At 40.8% G+C, this 17,390-nt stretch overlaps 1 protein-coding gene across 1 annotated transcript in view; it reads right to left on the reverse strand.

Annotated features, from left to right (window-relative positions):
- LOC144751974 (nicotinamide N-methyltransferase-like) overlaps positions 1 to 16,177 on the reverse strand; it is a 109,150-nt gene extending 92,973 nt beyond the window's left edge. Inside the window, exons 1-2 of the mRNA XM_078639933.1 lie at positions 16,030 to 16,177; positions 4,729 to 4,936 (exon numbers count right to left, since the gene is read on the reverse strand). Of these exons, the coding sequence (XP_078496059.1) occupies positions 4,729 to 4,936; positions 16,030 to 16,177 (356 nt within the window). The remainder of the gene's footprint in view (positions 1 to 4,728; positions 4,937 to 16,029) is intronic.
- Positions 16,178 to 17,390: the final 1,213 nt, after the last annotated feature.

Raw genomic sequence — 17,390 nt, forward strand, 5'->3', positions numbered from 1 at the left:
GTGCGCACCGTGTATTTCTGGTCTTGTAGCCAAATAGAACTGAATAGCAGCAATACCATCATCATGTACAATACTTGTATAGAGTGATGACACGTCTAGTGCAATAAGTAATAAATCAGGACTCCATGTAATGTCTTTGATTTTACCTATGAATTCACTGTTGTCACGGACGTATGAGGGTAGGTTTTTAACATACTCTTGTAAAAAGAAATCAACATATACAGAGGTATTTTCCAATAGACTGTCTCGAGCAGTAATAGTAGTTCAACCTGTGGTTTTCTTGGAGTCTTTATAGATCTTAGGAATAAAGTAGATTGATGGTATCATGGGATTATCTTTCTTTAAATACTTGCATTGCTCCTCGCTGATCAGGTTCTTATGTCGCCAATTGGACAGTTTGGTATAGTAGGCTTGGTACGTTGCTTTCAGTGCTGTTATATTCGTCCTTGCATAGCAATTTCTATCGTTTAGCTGGTTAAATGCCTCAGGTTTATAATCCTGTTGTGCCCATAAGACGATGTTACCGCCTTTGTCGTGATTCCTAATCACAATGTCCTTGTTACTTTTCAATTTGGTCATCAATTGTTGGAACTTAACGTCTTGACTGCAATAATGTTTTGTAGTCATATTGTTTTTTTTATTCAATTTTTAAATTTTGTTAGTCACCACTTCATGGAACGTATCGATCGAGTCATGCACAGAAATAGGCATAAAGGTCGATTTAGGTTTGAGGTTTGAGAGCCCTACGGTTTTTGAATCCCCTCTGGTGTTCTCTATGTCAGGTGGAGTTGTGGAACTAGTGTTCAGATTCAATGTATCGTTCCATAGGCCTTCCAATCCCCTGATGAGATTTGAGTCAGAGAGTGTGTCAGACAATTGACTGGATTGATTGGAAACATGCATAGAGTCAATTCCGCCATCATGTTTACTCTTTAGCGTGTGAAATTTTGTTAATTTTAATTTCCGCAACCCTTTGTAAATATCATGCGGACATTAGCATAATTGAAATTGTGGGGCGGACAGTAGGAAAGGCCCAAACTCAAAGTTTTCACTTCATCTGCTGATAGCTTAACCGGGGATAAGTTTACTACAGTTTGACAAATTGTTTCCTCCAGTAGTTCCTTTTTTTCTTGTAGTTTCTTCCGTTGTTTGCGATTTGCTTTTCGTCTCTGACCTCGTTTGAAGTTTGCCCATTTGCGCCTGTTTTTTGTGGAATTCGGGGCCTGAGTGTTGCTAGTCTCTCCTCGCACAAAAAGTGATTTCTTCCCCCGGGGATGGTTCATTTTTAGTTGCCTCACCCCTGAGGTTTCGCATTTCAGACTCTGATTTGCTATTTGAAGAGCACTGGCTCACCGAAGAGGAATCACTCTTATTGCCATTTCTCATTTGGGTATTGTTCGAAATGCAGGCTTGTGTTGATCCTCTCTCTGAGTGGGACTTGCGCATGGCTTCAAACTTTTTAGCGAACATAAAGCTGTGACCAAGTACATGGTCGTTCTTATCTCTTTGAAACTTTTGTGCCTTACGTTCCCTGATTTTGTCTTCTTCCTTTTAAGAATGGCCTGAATATCTTTGCATAGTTTACTTATTTCTTCAGCTGGTGCCATTGCTTCAATCTCTTCATTGATTGTATCTATCTCAGTGAGGAGTCGCGCCCTGTCGATATCAGCATATTCAATCAACAGGAGCGCTAATTTGTGCGACGAGTCTAGATTACACTCAACCCACTCCTTCATGAGCTCAGGATTTGGTTGTTCGTATGTTGGGGCCGTTAATATTCGAAAACCTTGTGAGATACGCCCTACTTCAATGTAACGCTGCAGAGAGAGGGATTCCCACCATTTACAAGTTTCCATTTTCATTTTCTTTTCCAGGAGTTTAATTTTAATTTGGAAAGAGATTGTGTTAACATTGGTCTCGGATTCTTTGTCCTTTGCGTTATGCACGATTTGAGGGGTATCGGAGAACATCTCCGTAGCCGCCGCCTCCCTCTCTCGCAATAAGTTGGATGACATATTGGGATATTGCACTATAGATGTCCGTACTGCTTACCCGCCCTTATGCAGAATTGCCTGTAACCGCAGATTGGAGCACACTCCTCCACCCCAGAATACCACCGTATTTGTTACCTGGATACAGTTCCTTGCCTTCGGATATGGCATCTCGTAGTCAGACTCAGATATATATATATATTTATTTATTTATCAGTCACACCTTAGTATAACATTACTTTAACCTTAGGTTTATCAAGTGATTCTAATCTACAAATATTTTAAGACACTAAAATGGATAAAAACATTAAATAACTTAACTTCATTTTTAAACACAAAAATTGTGTTATTTTTTTCTAATGTTTTCTAAGGTGTGCAGAACCCTGGTTCACGTATATGTAGAGACACAGATCCCCTGCAGTGGATCCATGGAACCACGCTCCAACACAAATGCTGTGATCAGTTGTCTGCAATCTGAGAGGAAAGCTGCAGCTGCAATTTTGTGAATCAGGACATCGGTTTTTTGCACTACACACCACACTGGGAGAGGTGTGGCGCCGCGGCCAGGGTGACTGACTCCGGAAGCTGGGGATCACGGTTTGATCCCCGGGGCCTGCAGCAGATATTCCCAGCACCATGTGACTCTGGGCAATAGCTTGCTTAATCTTCCCGACGGCCCCCAGCGCCTAGAGACCCAAACGGGTGATGGTTCGAGCTTTACAAATGCGGATTACCCCTGTTCAGACATGGCCATAAGCAAATCAGCCTTGACCCTGTGCCTCATGGGAACAGTCCAGCCCGAACTGCCAAGCCATGTCTTTCCTGGACCGGAATCAAGCATCCTAGGACCGATTTCTGGCTATCAGCCGTCTTCAGCCAGGATAGCTTGACTCCAGTGGTGTGGAGAGCATGGGACTCACGTCTGATCATACCCATCCCATATTCATCCACCAAAGTCTAAATCAGACTGTAAGTCATAGAATTGCCCTTTCTTTGTGAGATTCTTAACTGCGATAGCCGACTTAGATTTTAGACTCAATGTTGTTTAATAAATGTCCTCAAGTGTATCTTTTCACAAAGGGTCTATTTATAGGTAAAGTTACATGTGAGTAAATCTACATAGGGAAGCTTAGGCATACACTATTGAGTAACTTTGCTACTTTTAGATATCATCATTCACTTACTAATTATTAAAAATGATGTATAGAATTAATAAACACATTATATATTGGATTATAAGATTACCAAACTTAATGATATTACATTTATTTCTCATTTAAAAAAAGCTCTATTACAATATATTAATATTTGATAAAAATATGTGTACTTTTAGATAGGTTTTTAAACATCTAAAATGAATTTGTTCCAATTTTCAAATCATTTAAATATTTAGCTCCATTTCATTTTATTTTCCATGGGGGTTTAATTGAAGTTATTAGCCCAAATTGTAATAACTTTAGAAGTGCAGCTTGGGAAAGGTAATGGTGTTACTATTTTGAAGATGGGTGAATACCCCTATCTAAATCCCTATCTAACCCTCCCTTAAATTCTCTATGCTCCTTCATTAACCCCTCCCGTTCTGCAGTTAGTATTCCCCAGTGCAGTAAATCCTCCCTGTCTCTCCCATATTTGCAACTCAAATGCATTCTTATGAGTGTGGAGACTCCGTGGATGATCTCTGCACAAAATAAAGATTTGGGAGGCACAGGTGGAACTACAACATGAAGGTTTGTGAGTAGCATTTTTATATAATGATAGTAGTAGTACTGAAGTAGAACATACTACCAAAACATTTGGTGAATATGTCCCTGAATATTTATTTAGATTTGGTGTCTTAAAATGTGCTCTTGATTTGATATGGCTGCAATTGCACAATGATAACATAGGTTAGAAATTTGTTTCATTTTTAAGGTTCTCTCACTATTTTGACCAAAAAAAATTGACATTTCATCTATTAAGCTTAGGGCGTGGTGTAGAAACAGCGAGGGGTTGGGAGTTGATCAACACGCTCTTTTGAACTACCTGCAATACAATCTATATATTGATGTATTTGCATTGCGAGATCTCAAGTTACGTCCACTGTAATAAAAGCAGAGCTAAGGCATTTTAAATAGGTAGGACACTTTTTGTGACTCCCATCGACCGGCTCCAAACACAAGGATGAATGATTACAAGGAACAGCATACTACTGTTATAAACAAAATCCCATTTGAGAACATCATTTATAGAAGCAGGCACCCCAACAGACTTCCTGGAGAGGAAACTGTGTAATGGAACAGCATCCCTCTATGAATGTTTTATCAATTCCTTTTAGAATTAAGTAACTTTTATGACCACAATTGCAGTAACAAACCAGAGACACACTTCGATGCTAATCCTAAAAACAACAGGGATGCCCAATGCATGACTTCTCCTACTTGTGATTTAGAATGAGTTGATAACCTTTTGTGATACAAAACGAATTTCCAAATCACACTTACTAAAGAATTGCATTTCAAGAAAAGGTGAGAGATAGATTCTTCATGCTTTCTCAATTACAGGTTCAAAGATGGAAAGCAGTTTGATTAGCGCCTTACAAATCTCTAGTATCAACAGTGGAAAAGTGGCATGAACCTGCTGCTCACCTCTGGAAACTTTTAAATTAATTTCATGACAGTAAATCTTCTGCCCTTGGGATTGCTGGCAAGGTAAGCAAAGGTAGGCATGTGTAATACATCATCAGTTGCAGAATACATACCTGTTGCCCTGAAGCTCACAAAGTGCCTTTGCTGCATGACTCCAGTCCAGAGCTCCAGGTTCATTTCTCCACCACTTCTCAATCACCGCAACACACTGATCAGTGGAGCCACCAAGAACGATGTCTGAAAAATAGTCGCAGGCTGGAAAGGTCCAATGAAAGAAAGGAGCATGGGACAGCTCAATCAGCAGCTCTCCTTTTACAGCACCTGGTAAGCAAAATGTACAGAAATAGATTATTGATTAGGATTTTTGAAGTAATTCAATCATACTATTCTCTGCTGCCCCAGTAACTTGGCACATATCAATCAGGTTTATTTTGAGAGGCACCGTGTGAAGTATTTGTGCAGCACCTCAAACAGTAAAACAGTGCAAACACCACGGAAGAAACCACAATTGGTTGGACATAAAGTGATCAATTTCATGAATGAACTAGACTACAGCTACAACAATCCAAAAAGTAGAACTTGAGTCATGAATTTTTAAAGAATAAATTGAAATGTAGTACTTAAAACCATAATCCGCCAAACGGGGCTATCTGCTCATGCTTCACTGGAACAACTACTAAAATTCAGGCCAAAGACAATAGAGTCTCGTCCAGATACAGGGATCAGGATTGACCCGTTTGAAAGTTCCTTAAGTGCATTGTTGATGGGGCAGAGATGCAAGAAACAAAATGCAGCAAAAAGTCGAAGATACATCTGAAATGTAGTCACTGAGCTGCAGAGTCAGTGAGGTATCACGATCAATCCTCTCATTGGCGGTGATGCATCAGCTGTTGCAGTGGTGCACTGGTTCTGAGCTTCTGAGTCAATGGCAATGTATAGAGTCTGCTGGAGCAGCACCTCAGGCCCATTTCAAGGGTCCGGGACTGGGGTGGCACCACTTGGCAGGGCCGACTCACAGAGGGCAGATTGCAGGTGCTGCTGCTGGCTGGTTGGGAGTCTCTGATGTCCCTGAGACTTCAGAACAGGATATGACCCTGCAAGCCCCTGGAGTCTCTTTGGTTCTGTGTTCAATTGATATGGGTCTAGTCCTTCTCAGCCAGGCAAGGAAGGCAGCAGATTAATACAACAGAAAAGCAGGTATGTATTCTAGAGCAGCAGTCCAGCAGAGTTATAGTCCTTGGGCAGCACATCAGTCCTTCTTCTTGCCAAACTATCCACAGGTCAATAAATATTCTCAGTTGGGAAGGTCAGGAACCCAGTTCTTTTACCCAGTGGTGTCTTTGCAGTGGGAGAGACATCAAAGAGAGGTGTGACGTGCACAGAATTCCTCCCTTCTTGCCCTTGCTCCATACTCACTGCAGTGGGTTAAGCAGTCCTTTGAGTAGGGACATAACACAGGGTATTCAAGCATAGGTGTGAGGCTGCGGCCAGCTCCTCCCTTTCATCTTGCTCAGGATGGTCCTTCAGGATGTGGATGGCCCATGAATTCACAACTCAGCTACCTTTGTGTGTAGCTGTACAGAAGGAATGCACAAACCCCAGCTATCACGCATCCCAGGCGTGCATTGGAGAAATGCTAGAGGCACACATGAATAAGAGAAAAATTAACTTATTTCTAAAAGTTTCACTTTTAGAGTTATAATGATACATTTTACTTTACCATTAAAGTGGACTTATTATTAAAATTCAATTGGTACTAATATGAGAGTTCTAATGCCTTTCACATAGAAACTTCACTTGTTAGATGTAACAAAGAATGTTCTATGTTAACCTATGGTAGGGGTAGGCTTCACAGTAGTAAAAAACTAATAGGGGAGTTGTTCACTACCAGAACATGTATAACTTATGAGCTATCTAAGGTCTACCTTAGGGGTGTCTTAAAAATAATAAAAGGGGAGTTTAAGACTTGGCAATGGGTTTTAAATGCAAAATCCATATGACAGTATAAACAGTCTACATAGGCTCTGCATTTGCAGGCTTGAGATATGTTTGAAAGGGCATCTTAAGTGCGTGGTGCAATTAGTGATGCATGCTCACTAGTGGAATTTAATCTACAGGTGCTGGGCACATGCAGTGCACATTCCTAGGGACATATAAGTAAAATAAATATGCTAATTGTGGATAAGTGAATTAGACCATATTAAGGGAGAGAGCTTATGCATGTTAACACTGGTTAACAGTGGTAAAGTGCCCATAGTCCTATAGCCTATAAAACAAAAACATTGGAGACAAGCAGACAAAATATTTTGGGTAGATCAGCATACTGCTAACAGGTTTAGCACATATCCCATCTATTTTCGCCAAGGCAAAATAACCATCAGCACTAGTGTCACAAGTGTATGTTCCCCCATAAAGCCCATTCCGCATAAGGAGATGGACCACCTCAATAATTTTGGATTCCCACCCCTCATTTGCATTAGCCACCGGAGGGCCTATGGTCTATCTGAATCAGTAAGTGATTAATAATGTCATGAGTGTGCAGACCATAGCAAAGGCTTCTCCTTCAGTAGCACCCCACATCGGTTCCCTGGGAAGTAACTTTCTGGAGATGAAAGCTACTGGTTGGTGTAGACCCTCATCATTAAGTTGTGAAAGTTATGTCTAATGAAATGCTCTGAGGCACCAGTTGCAATAATGGATTCCTTGGAAAAGTCATGAATCTTGAGCATAGTGGCTGTGCATGGGGCCTGCTTTAGTGAGCCAAGTGCTTCCAGGCATGTTTCTGTCACGATCACCATCTTCAAATTCAGCGCAGTCAAGAGGGCAACAATAATGACATATCCCAATGTAAATTTCCTGCAATATCCTGTGAGGTCTAGGAAGGTTCTTGCCACTGTTTGAATATTTTTAGGTTTTGCAGGTATTGATGGTTTCTATTTTAGCCTGGAGGGGCTTCATCTTACCCCCGCGTACCGGGTGTCCCAAGTGTACCACAGACCACTGCCCTATCTGGTACTTCCTGACCTTGATAGTTGGATGTGCATTTTGTAGGGTCCTGCAGCATTTCTTGCAAGTGAAAGAGGTGGTCCTTCCAGCTGTTGCTGAAGACATCTGTACCATACATGAAAACAGCACTTCCATCCCAAACATGGTTCACAGACATCTGGAAGGTGTCGTTGGCATATTTGAGCACAAAGGGCATCATTTGAAGTTGGTAGTGGCCTTTTGGGTCTGACCTCTCCTTTACTTCTTCAGTTTGGGAAATCTGCCAGTACCATGAGGTAAGGTCAAAAGAAGTCAGGACCTGGGCAGCTCCCAACCTGTCAGTCAGCTCATGAGCCTGTGGGAGTAGGATGAGCATCAGTATTGGTGACTGAATTAAGCCCCCTGTAATCTACCCAGAGTCACAGTTCTGATATAGTGCCCAAAGGACAACATTTAGTACCAGCATTACAGGGCTGAACCAGGGGCTACTGAGGTGTCTAAATACGCCTAAATCTATCACCTTGGATACCTCATTCTTGATGCTGGCTCTCACTTTGTCAATGATCCTATATATCCTATTCTTGACAGGTAGGCTGCCTCCTGAGGTCACATGATGGGTAAACAGATGGATAATATCAGGAGTTAGGGAAAACAGAAGAGAAATGTCCCAGCAACTGTTGACAGTCCCTCTGATGATCTGATGTCAGGGTAAAGAAAAGATGTACAACTTCTACTGCTCACCCTTTTATTTGGAGGCTAGGAGGTCAGGGAAGGTTCACTTTTCTCTTCCTCCCAAACTTCTGTCACCAACATCATGGTGACCTCAGACCTTCCAAAGTGTCATGAGATGGATGAGCTGCAGAACCCTTATAGGAAGTCTAGGGGTCTAGAGGTCTACCAAGATGGTGGCATCCCTGTTCCTCTTAACAACCAAATGCGACCCAGTCCAAAATTTGTTGGAGGGCCCTGGGCTCCACAAGCTCCATCACCCATACTTTCTGCACAGGCTCAAAATCCACGGTGGTAGCTGTCTGGTAATAACACTGATTCATCTCCTCCTGGCTGGACTTCAGGTTTCCAGATTCTTGCTTCCAAAACTTGCCCATCTTATGCCTGACTTCAGGTTTTCAGATGCACATCCAAGGGAGGTTTCAGGTAGCTTACTACCACCCCTCCTTAACTAAACTGAGAGGTTCTCTTACGAGATGAATACACAGTAGCTGAAAAGGGTTAAAACCAACACCAGTCTGTTGTATCACTCTGTAAGCAAAAATCAGGCATCATAAAAGGAAATCCCATGTATGCTACTTGGCTTCAGGCAGTTCATTGAATATGTTTTTAAGGGTTGTGTTGAATCTTTCAACACGCCCATTGGTTTATTGATGGTAGGGTGTGGAAAACGTATAGGTAACTTCACACTCCTTTTCATTGATGGCAAACTTGAAGTTGATGCCCCTGCCAGATACTGATTCTATGGGAAAACCCACTCTGGTAAAAATCCCCATTAGGTTGTTAGCCACTGCACGTGCAGTTACATTTCTCAGAGTTATGGCCTATGGGTATCTTGTTTTTGTTACAAACAAAGGTCCTTAAAAAGTTATTTAAAATAACAAATGAATATAGACTAGGATCAGTGCTATATTGTAGGATGTCCAGGCAGACAAACAATGTAATGATTCCAAGAATTGTTAAGTATATTAAGAGCACACAAAATAGAGTGGGACACAGTTCTGTGTCCTACATACAAACAAAGACAATTGCATTTGGATAAATAGCATTTCATGCAAAAGAAAGGAAGAAGCTTCTGGCCAATGGTGATAAGTAGGTCAAGCTTTCAAAAACTAATATTCACACTCGTTTTAACTCAGTGGTTTAACATTCAAATATGTTTAATGTTTCGTTTGCCTTCAGCAAAGTATTGGGATCATCATCAGGACGATTTATTAGCAATCCTGAATTTTTATACTGCCTGTTGACAAGAAGGAAAAATAGGGAAAAGGCTGAAAAAAACAACTTTTTAAAGGACACATGACATGGAGCTGAGAGTGAGCTGCTTGCAAGGAACCCCGCGCTTGCTACTATAAATGTGCTGTAGATCCATGTAAAGAAGAGATTGTGGGGGTATTGATCAAAACTGTAAGGGTTGAACCATGTGTGGAGGCATGGTTTGAGTGAAATGAGATCTGTGTTGTGATGGACGTTTACGGTTGTAAATTCACCATTACTTTTATACAGTGGAGGTTTTGGTGATGGTATGCCAGGAAAAGTGAAGGTTTGTGTAAGCGCATGCAGGTTTGCGGGTGACAACTTTGTGAAACAATTCAGTTAAGGTTCGATCCTAATACACACTCCGTAAGGATAAGAAAAGGGGGGAGAGACAGTGTAAGCCCTAATGCAGCGGTGACCGATGGCTGAATTCTGGTCTTACAGAGAGCAGATGGTGTGATTGCATTTAAAGTCTGGTATCAGTTGGGCGAAAATGTGACGCTTGCTGGGACAATTTGCAGTGGCGGCAACCAGCAGGTGTATGCTGACCTTAGCGAGGTGTTTAGAAAGGATTTCTTGATATCTGAAGTTCGGTGAATGAAATAGTATACGCTTTGAACCCGGAGCGGTGAATGCGATGCTGGAGCAGTGTTTACTCGTTATCTAAAAAAGAGAATGCGGTGTTTGAGGAGCGGGGCCCGGGGTGCAATGCCAGTCTGTAATAGGGGTGAGCCTTTACCTTAGATCTTGTTGCCAATAAAATTGGAATCAAGTGAGATCAATTTAGATACCTCGAGGAGGTGGAGTTAACAGGACATCTATAGAGCATCATTAAAAGCATACCGGTGGGGTCTAAATAGAAATTAAGTGCAGAGACGCATAGGCTCTTACCGGTGCTGGGTGTTGAGTAACGTGATGGCTGTAGATGATGGGATCGCCAGTGCGAGGGCTGCAATGCACGGTGATTGTGGCGACTCGTGTTTTAAAAGGCATGCAACACACGTGATCTAGGCTAAGTTGATGGCGGCCATATTGGGTGAGGGGTTTGGAAGACATAAAGGAAAGACTAATTACAGTATGTTTGACAGTGAATTGCCAGTATGAAGAGGGTGAATACTGGATGACAACTATTTTTTGAGGAACAATGAGAAACTTAACATTAAAAAGAAAAACATTTAAGAAATTGTTAGTCCTATACATGATTTGCTTTTTTTAAAAGAGCAATAGTTATGTATATTTCCAAGAAAAGCTAACACATTTCGGGTATTCCAATTTAAATGGTATGGACTGACAATTGAACTCAGTTTTATGGTTGTGCACTAGTATCCATAAGCATGCATAGTTGTAAGTTGGAGTAAGGAGGTCCAATCTTCATTTCTGTTTAATCCGTTTCTAATGCTGTCTATACGGATAATCATTTTCAATTCTTCCTCGTTTAGCAGTTGAGCCATAGTTGCTCCTCTCGGGGTTTGTTTCAAAACATTTAAGACTGTCCATTTGATTTTGTCCTCATTGTGTCAACTAGAGGTGCTTTTGGTGTTTTATATCGCAGCCTACTGCAGTGTTGTCCAATCCGAGTCTTTATTTTCTCTGTAGTCTGTCCAATATAGACCTTCTGACAGGGACATTGAATGAGGTAAATTACATTGTAGGTGTTACAATTGAACAAAGTACGTGATTTTACTACAACATTGTTAAAATTGAAAGTCTTGCCTTCTATTGTGAAATCGCATACATTACAATTGCCAAATTTAGAATGTCCAAGCAATGGCTCCAAGCCCCAATATGCATCTAGAGTGACTTTAGGTTTGGGGCTTGGTAGTGCTGCTCTCACGAGGTTATCTTTCAAGTTATGGCTTTTTTAAGAAAGCGACTAGAGGGCGCTCTATATTTAAGTTGACTGCATTTAGTACAGACCAGTGTTTGGGAAATGATTTGCGGACGGGGTTGGAAAATGTGTGACACAAACTATTCTATCTGTACTGGATTTCTCTTTAGGTGACAACAAGACTTTTCTAGGGCAGAAACATGCCCAACTCTGTGCAATGCGTACCAATCTCTTTGGAATCCATGTGCTTTGAACTTGGCAGCCTCATGAAAATAGTCTTCCTTTGCATAGCAATTGCATATAATGCGTAAGAATTGGGAATTTGGAAGAGAGTCTCGTAGAGCTCTGGGGTGGTTACTTCTATAGCATAGAAGTGTGTTACGTTCTGTGGTTTATCTATAGAGCTTTGTCAGTAGTTCCCCATCAGAGTGGTAGATGGTAAGATCCATAAATGCAATTGCTGAGTCGTCAAGGGTAAGGGTGAATGTCAGACTGAGGCAATTATTGTTTAGCCAGTGTACAAATTGATAAAGTGTGTCTTTATTGTTGTGCCAGATTAGAAAAATGCCATCTATTTATCTGTGCCATAATGAAGACACCAGAAAAAAAGGGGTTGGAGGGTGACAGAATTGCTGTCATCTCAAGATGATCCATGAACAATATCGCTAGATTGGGGGCAAAAACAGCCCCCATTGATGTTCCCTTCACTTGCTGACAGAACTCGTTGTCAAAGGTAAAAAAGTTCCTAGTGAGGCAAAGTTCCAGAAGTTGCAGTGTAAACAATGTTGTGACAGCATGTGGGAGAGGCCTGGAATCGAGGACTTTCTGGATGCAGTCGTGGCCAGGGTCTGGGGAATGTTGCTGTACAGGGATTCAACATCCATTGTACACAACAAGTCCGATGTGGGGTTGAGCAGGTGGGTCCAACTAAGTTTATCATTGTCATGCTATCTATCACGTAGCATGCAGTTTTAGGTACACAGTCCTTTATAAAGAAATCTACACATTGGCCTAAGGGTTCCAAAATGGACCCACAACCTGAAATATAGGGCACACTGGTGGACTTGTCAGGTTTTTGTGAACTTTTTGTAGTGTATATATCACTGATATTCTGGGTGATTTTACATTTAAGAAAATACATTCCTTTGTGTTCATGAACCTTTTTGCTAGTACTTCGGTCGTGATATGTGTGATGAGGCCCTGCAGTTTCTTGTTGGGTATCCTGCACCAGGTCAAATCTGTTGCTAGACGTTGTCTGGGTGTCCCTCGGCCCTACAATGTTAATGACCCTTTTCAAAGAGGGGGTCAATGACAAGCAAGGAATTCAGGGGAGCTTTTAGCTTCTGCCTTGTCTTCCTGGTGGCCTGGAAGGTCAAGCAAATCTAACTAAATGTATCTGATGAAATTTGGAAATTTTCATCTGGGGCTATCTATATATATAAATATATATATATATATATTTCACACAAAGAAGAATTGTCGCGGCACACCTCTTGGTAGTTTTCAGATCGTTTTTATTTCAGATTGTGATCAACTGGATTTGATCACGATCTGAAATAAAAAACATCTGAAAACTACCAAGAGGTGTGCCGCGACAATTCTTCTTTGTGTGAAATACATATCGAGACACTGCCCTGGTCTCAATGCGAGCACCAACTGTTAAGTGCTCCCTCTGCTACAGGACAATTTGTGTGAAAATATATATATATATATTGCAGTTTAATCCATTTTGACGTTGGCGCTTGTCAGGTGGCGCGGTGCGATTCCATTCCTTCGGGATTAAGCCGATTTTACATGCACAAAGGAATCAGTCAGTCACAAACTGAAATAAGGACGCACTCTCTCGCAGGTGTATTTCTAAAAGCTTTACAGCGGCTTTATTTTCCTTGCCAGTCCCAATGCGTTTCACCTCCTCCAAAAGCTTGATCATGGGATCAAGCCTTTCTAGGAGGTGAAATGCATGTTACCTGCTACCTGCTTCCTGCTTGCTTCTGGGTTCACCCTGTCACTGTTCTTGCAGTGCTGTAGTGGCCCTTTCAGCACTATGTACTAATCCATTCACTGAAGGAAAACTTAACCAATTATAAATTCACTAATTGTCTCTTTTTATACTACTGTAATCAATAAGTCAGTATCCATGTACTCAGGCATTAGGACATGGACTGCTTCAAACTCCTATGCACTATGCATGTAGTGCAATAACCAAGTACACAATTGTCTTTCAGGCCTAGAATTCCCCAGTCAGTATCCATACACTGCTGCAAACACCCTGTTACTCCCCTTGTGCTCCGCTAATGACCTTTACAGCACCATGCTCTAACATTCACTGAACGAAAACTCCACCAACTATACATTCACCCAGTATCTGTGCTTGTAGTAGTCTAATTATTTAGTCAGTACCCATGTACACATGCAGTAAGTGAGGCTTTAGGACATGGACTGCTTCAAACTCCTATGCCTGATGCAGGTAGTGCTTGAACCAAGTACACAATTGTGTTTCAGGCCTACAATTCCCCAGTCAGTATTCATACACTGCTGCAAACACCCTGTTACTCCCTTTGCATTCCTATACAGTTTAAGTTACAATTTTAATTAGTGATAAGAAAAGAAAGTGGTTAAATGATGTTTTATATGGAATGTGTTGGTATAGTAATTGAGAAGTATAATTTATATATTTATTAAAATATATTTATTTATGTTTATTTTTTATAGATATTGTTTATCATCATCAAAATAAAGTTATCATGCCTGAAAAATTAAGAAAGAGAAAAATACTGCTAAAAGTAAAGTCCACATTTGTAAAGCGCACAATCACCCGTAAGGGTCTCTAGGCGCTGGGGGGCCGTCGGGAAGATTAAGCGAGCTATTGCCCAGAGTCACATGGTGCTGGGCTAACCTGCCGCCGGAGCCGGGGATCGAACCGTGGTCCCCAGATTCCAGCGTCAGTCGCCCTGGCCGCGGCGCCACACCTCTTCCACAAAGAATAGTTACTCGAAGAAAACTCAACAAGTATTGGACGACCAGCATCATGTGGGTAAAAAGAAACCATCTCCCGCTAAGACAACTAAGAAATGTATTAAAAAACTTTCTAAGCCCACAAACAGTGTGCAGAATGTGGAAACAACTGAGAATCATAAAGGTAGAAAAAATAATAAAAACATAGACCTAAAGATAGAACGTATGGTAAAAGAAGACCAAATCAGTATAAAGAAATACGTAAAAAAAATTAAATTATAATAGAGTGGTACATAACTTGCTGAAAGAGGTGAAAAATATAGACAAAGAGCACTATTTTATAAAAAGAAGCATATTGAATCCATTATTCAAAAGGCTTTTTAAGTCATTTTAGTTTTAAACAGAATTCCATGAAGGCCAAAAGTAAGAGGAAGAGAGTAATTAACAGAACTAATTTTTGTGATTTTTTATGATGAATGGAAAACAGTTCAAGTTCAGAGCCTTTCTTTAATGAAAAGAGTTATTTTTAGACAAATTATGTATTGCATGCAGTAGATACCAATGGTCGAGCTTATGAGGTTAGAAATGGTTGTCCAATTCAGAAAGACAAGATGGTTCCCAGAAATGGAGAAGAAGTGTTAGCTGATAAAGTTCTAGGGAGATGTCCATCACCACCCCCTTTTGTACCACTTTGTTTGCCATAAGTTTGCAGGGTATGCTCAGACGTGAGTCCCTTGCTCACTTTGCCACTGGCTGAAGACGGCTGGAATACCAGAAACCAGTCCTAGGAAGCTTGTTTCCGGTTCAGGGAAGGCATAGCTTGGCACTTCGGGCTGGACTGTTCCCATAAGGCACAGGTTCATACTGATTTGCATATGGCAATGTCTGAACTGGGGTGGCAGAGTGGGCTACAGACCGGTGATGGAATAAACCCAGATCGGTTGACTGGGTGTGAGTGTTTGATTGGTTCAGATGCTCCGTCCATCACCACCCCCTTTTGAACCTCCATAAATGTAGCAGGCTGATAGATATACCTTTGAATGTAGCCCTTGAACGTGCACTATTTATCCTCTGGGCAAGCTAAATGTTATGGGGGCCTAGGTTTTATGTCCAATGTGATGTTGAGTCTATTTACATGATCTAAGGTAAAATACCTCCAACTGTGCATATATACTCAGGTATAACTGTGTTATCATGAAATAGTGAGATAACAAAGATTTATTAAAACAACTAGGGGAATATATTTGTATAATGCATTCATGAATCATCAGAATTGCAATATCACTAATAGTTAAGGGGACCAGATCTAAAAAACGAATTGTCTCTTCTCAGTCTCTGGCGCATTCTATATATTGAGCTACAGAAACAGCCTCCTGTGTTTTATTACAATTCTCTATTCTCAAAACTTACAATATTTCTGCAACATCAGGGAAAATAAGTGACATTATTTTTTGTCCCTCTTGCTTTTTAATACACAGTGTAGAAGACGCTATAGATGAGTGGTAAATATTTATATATTTTACAATGTACTTTTCATTATCAATGTGTTTTTGCCCTAAGCACAGAAATTTACAATCGACGATTCATGTCAATTCTCTAACCCTGCTTTTGATTATACTAGCAACATAAAATAAAAATACATTTATTATTAAAAACAGACCTGAGGAGAAGATTTTGTTGAAAGAAGGTAACATCCGTGTAATCGCATCATCATGGAGGGCAGAATCCTTTGCTATAAATGCAGTCACCGGCGCAGTCGCATCCAAGTATAGATCATGGAGCTCTTTCGGCTCAGAAAATGATGCCATGTTCAATCATGCAAACTTTCCAACTTTACTTCTTCTGTGTGTGCACCTATTATTATATTAAATAATCTAAATTGCAAATTATTGATTAACAAAAGTCACTTTTATTTGCGTGCGCTCCAAACCTCATTTTAAATTCAATTCTTCTTTGATGCCAGCTGAGTCAAACGTATACATATTTAGCATCCTGTTTGAATGTCACAATGTTATAAAGTGAGCCGCGTGTTCCATCACCTAATTGAAACAGATACAGCAATGCAATGTCTGCCACTACAGTGAATAGGAGTTTTGTAAAAGTTCATTCTTTTAACAAGCTTGGCTTTGGGCTTTTAGTTTTTATTGTTTTTAATTGTTCATTGAAATTATTAATATCACAAAAATACAAAAAACGTATTATGATGTCAGTCAGACATGAGTTGTATCGGAAACGGGACCACCGGACAAGGAGTCGGAAGTCCTGCTTCCACTATTATGATGCGGCCACCTTCACCCTGGTTGGAGAGTACATCATTTCTTTTGAGGCCTGTGATGCAGGTTGCAGCACCAGCCTCAATAGAAAATATACACATTTATACCATCCATGGACCATATGACAGACACAATGCGGTGCCTGCCATATGTTACAACGATGTATGGTATCCCCCAGGGCCCATAGCAGAAGGCCATGAATGGGCAGGTGAAAATTGACATCATAATCCCAACGGCAGAGCCAAGGCTGGCTCCACTGTCATTTTGGGTTTACTGTTTTGCCCGCCCGCCCTTTAGAAGCGGAGTGAAATTCCCCTGTGGACGGAAAGCCTACAACAAGCTGTGTGTTGACTTTCTGCCCAACCTAACTATCACCCCCTTAAAGTATAACCATGTGCGTGATTCCAGATTCACACAAAATCCGATAAATGTACCAATGTAGGCAATAACCACATTGTGAACATTTCTTAAAAAAATAAGGAGGAGGGAGTCATACCAACCCCAAAAAAAACCAACTCTTTGGGCATATCAAAACAACATTTTGAGAGAATTTCCAATAAGCCCCTGGTAGCTATAGCACAAGCAGCCAGCAGGCTGATATGAAAGGTGTGCTATGCTGAAGCAGCACCAACAATTATAAAGCAAAAAACAAAAACAGTCAAACTTTTTAGCTTTTATCAAGGTCTATTAGACTCCTTCAAAGTTTTATGCAAATTCTTCAGGATTTTGTCAGCAACTGATCTCAGTG

The sequence above is a fragment of the Lissotriton helveticus genome, chromosome 4_2 (assembly GCF_964261635.1).
Source record: "Lissotriton helveticus chromosome 4_2, aLisHel1.1, whole genome shotgun sequence".
Classification (NCBI taxonomy): Eukaryota; Metazoa; Chordata; class Amphibia; order Caudata; family Salamandridae; genus Lissotriton; species Lissotriton helveticus.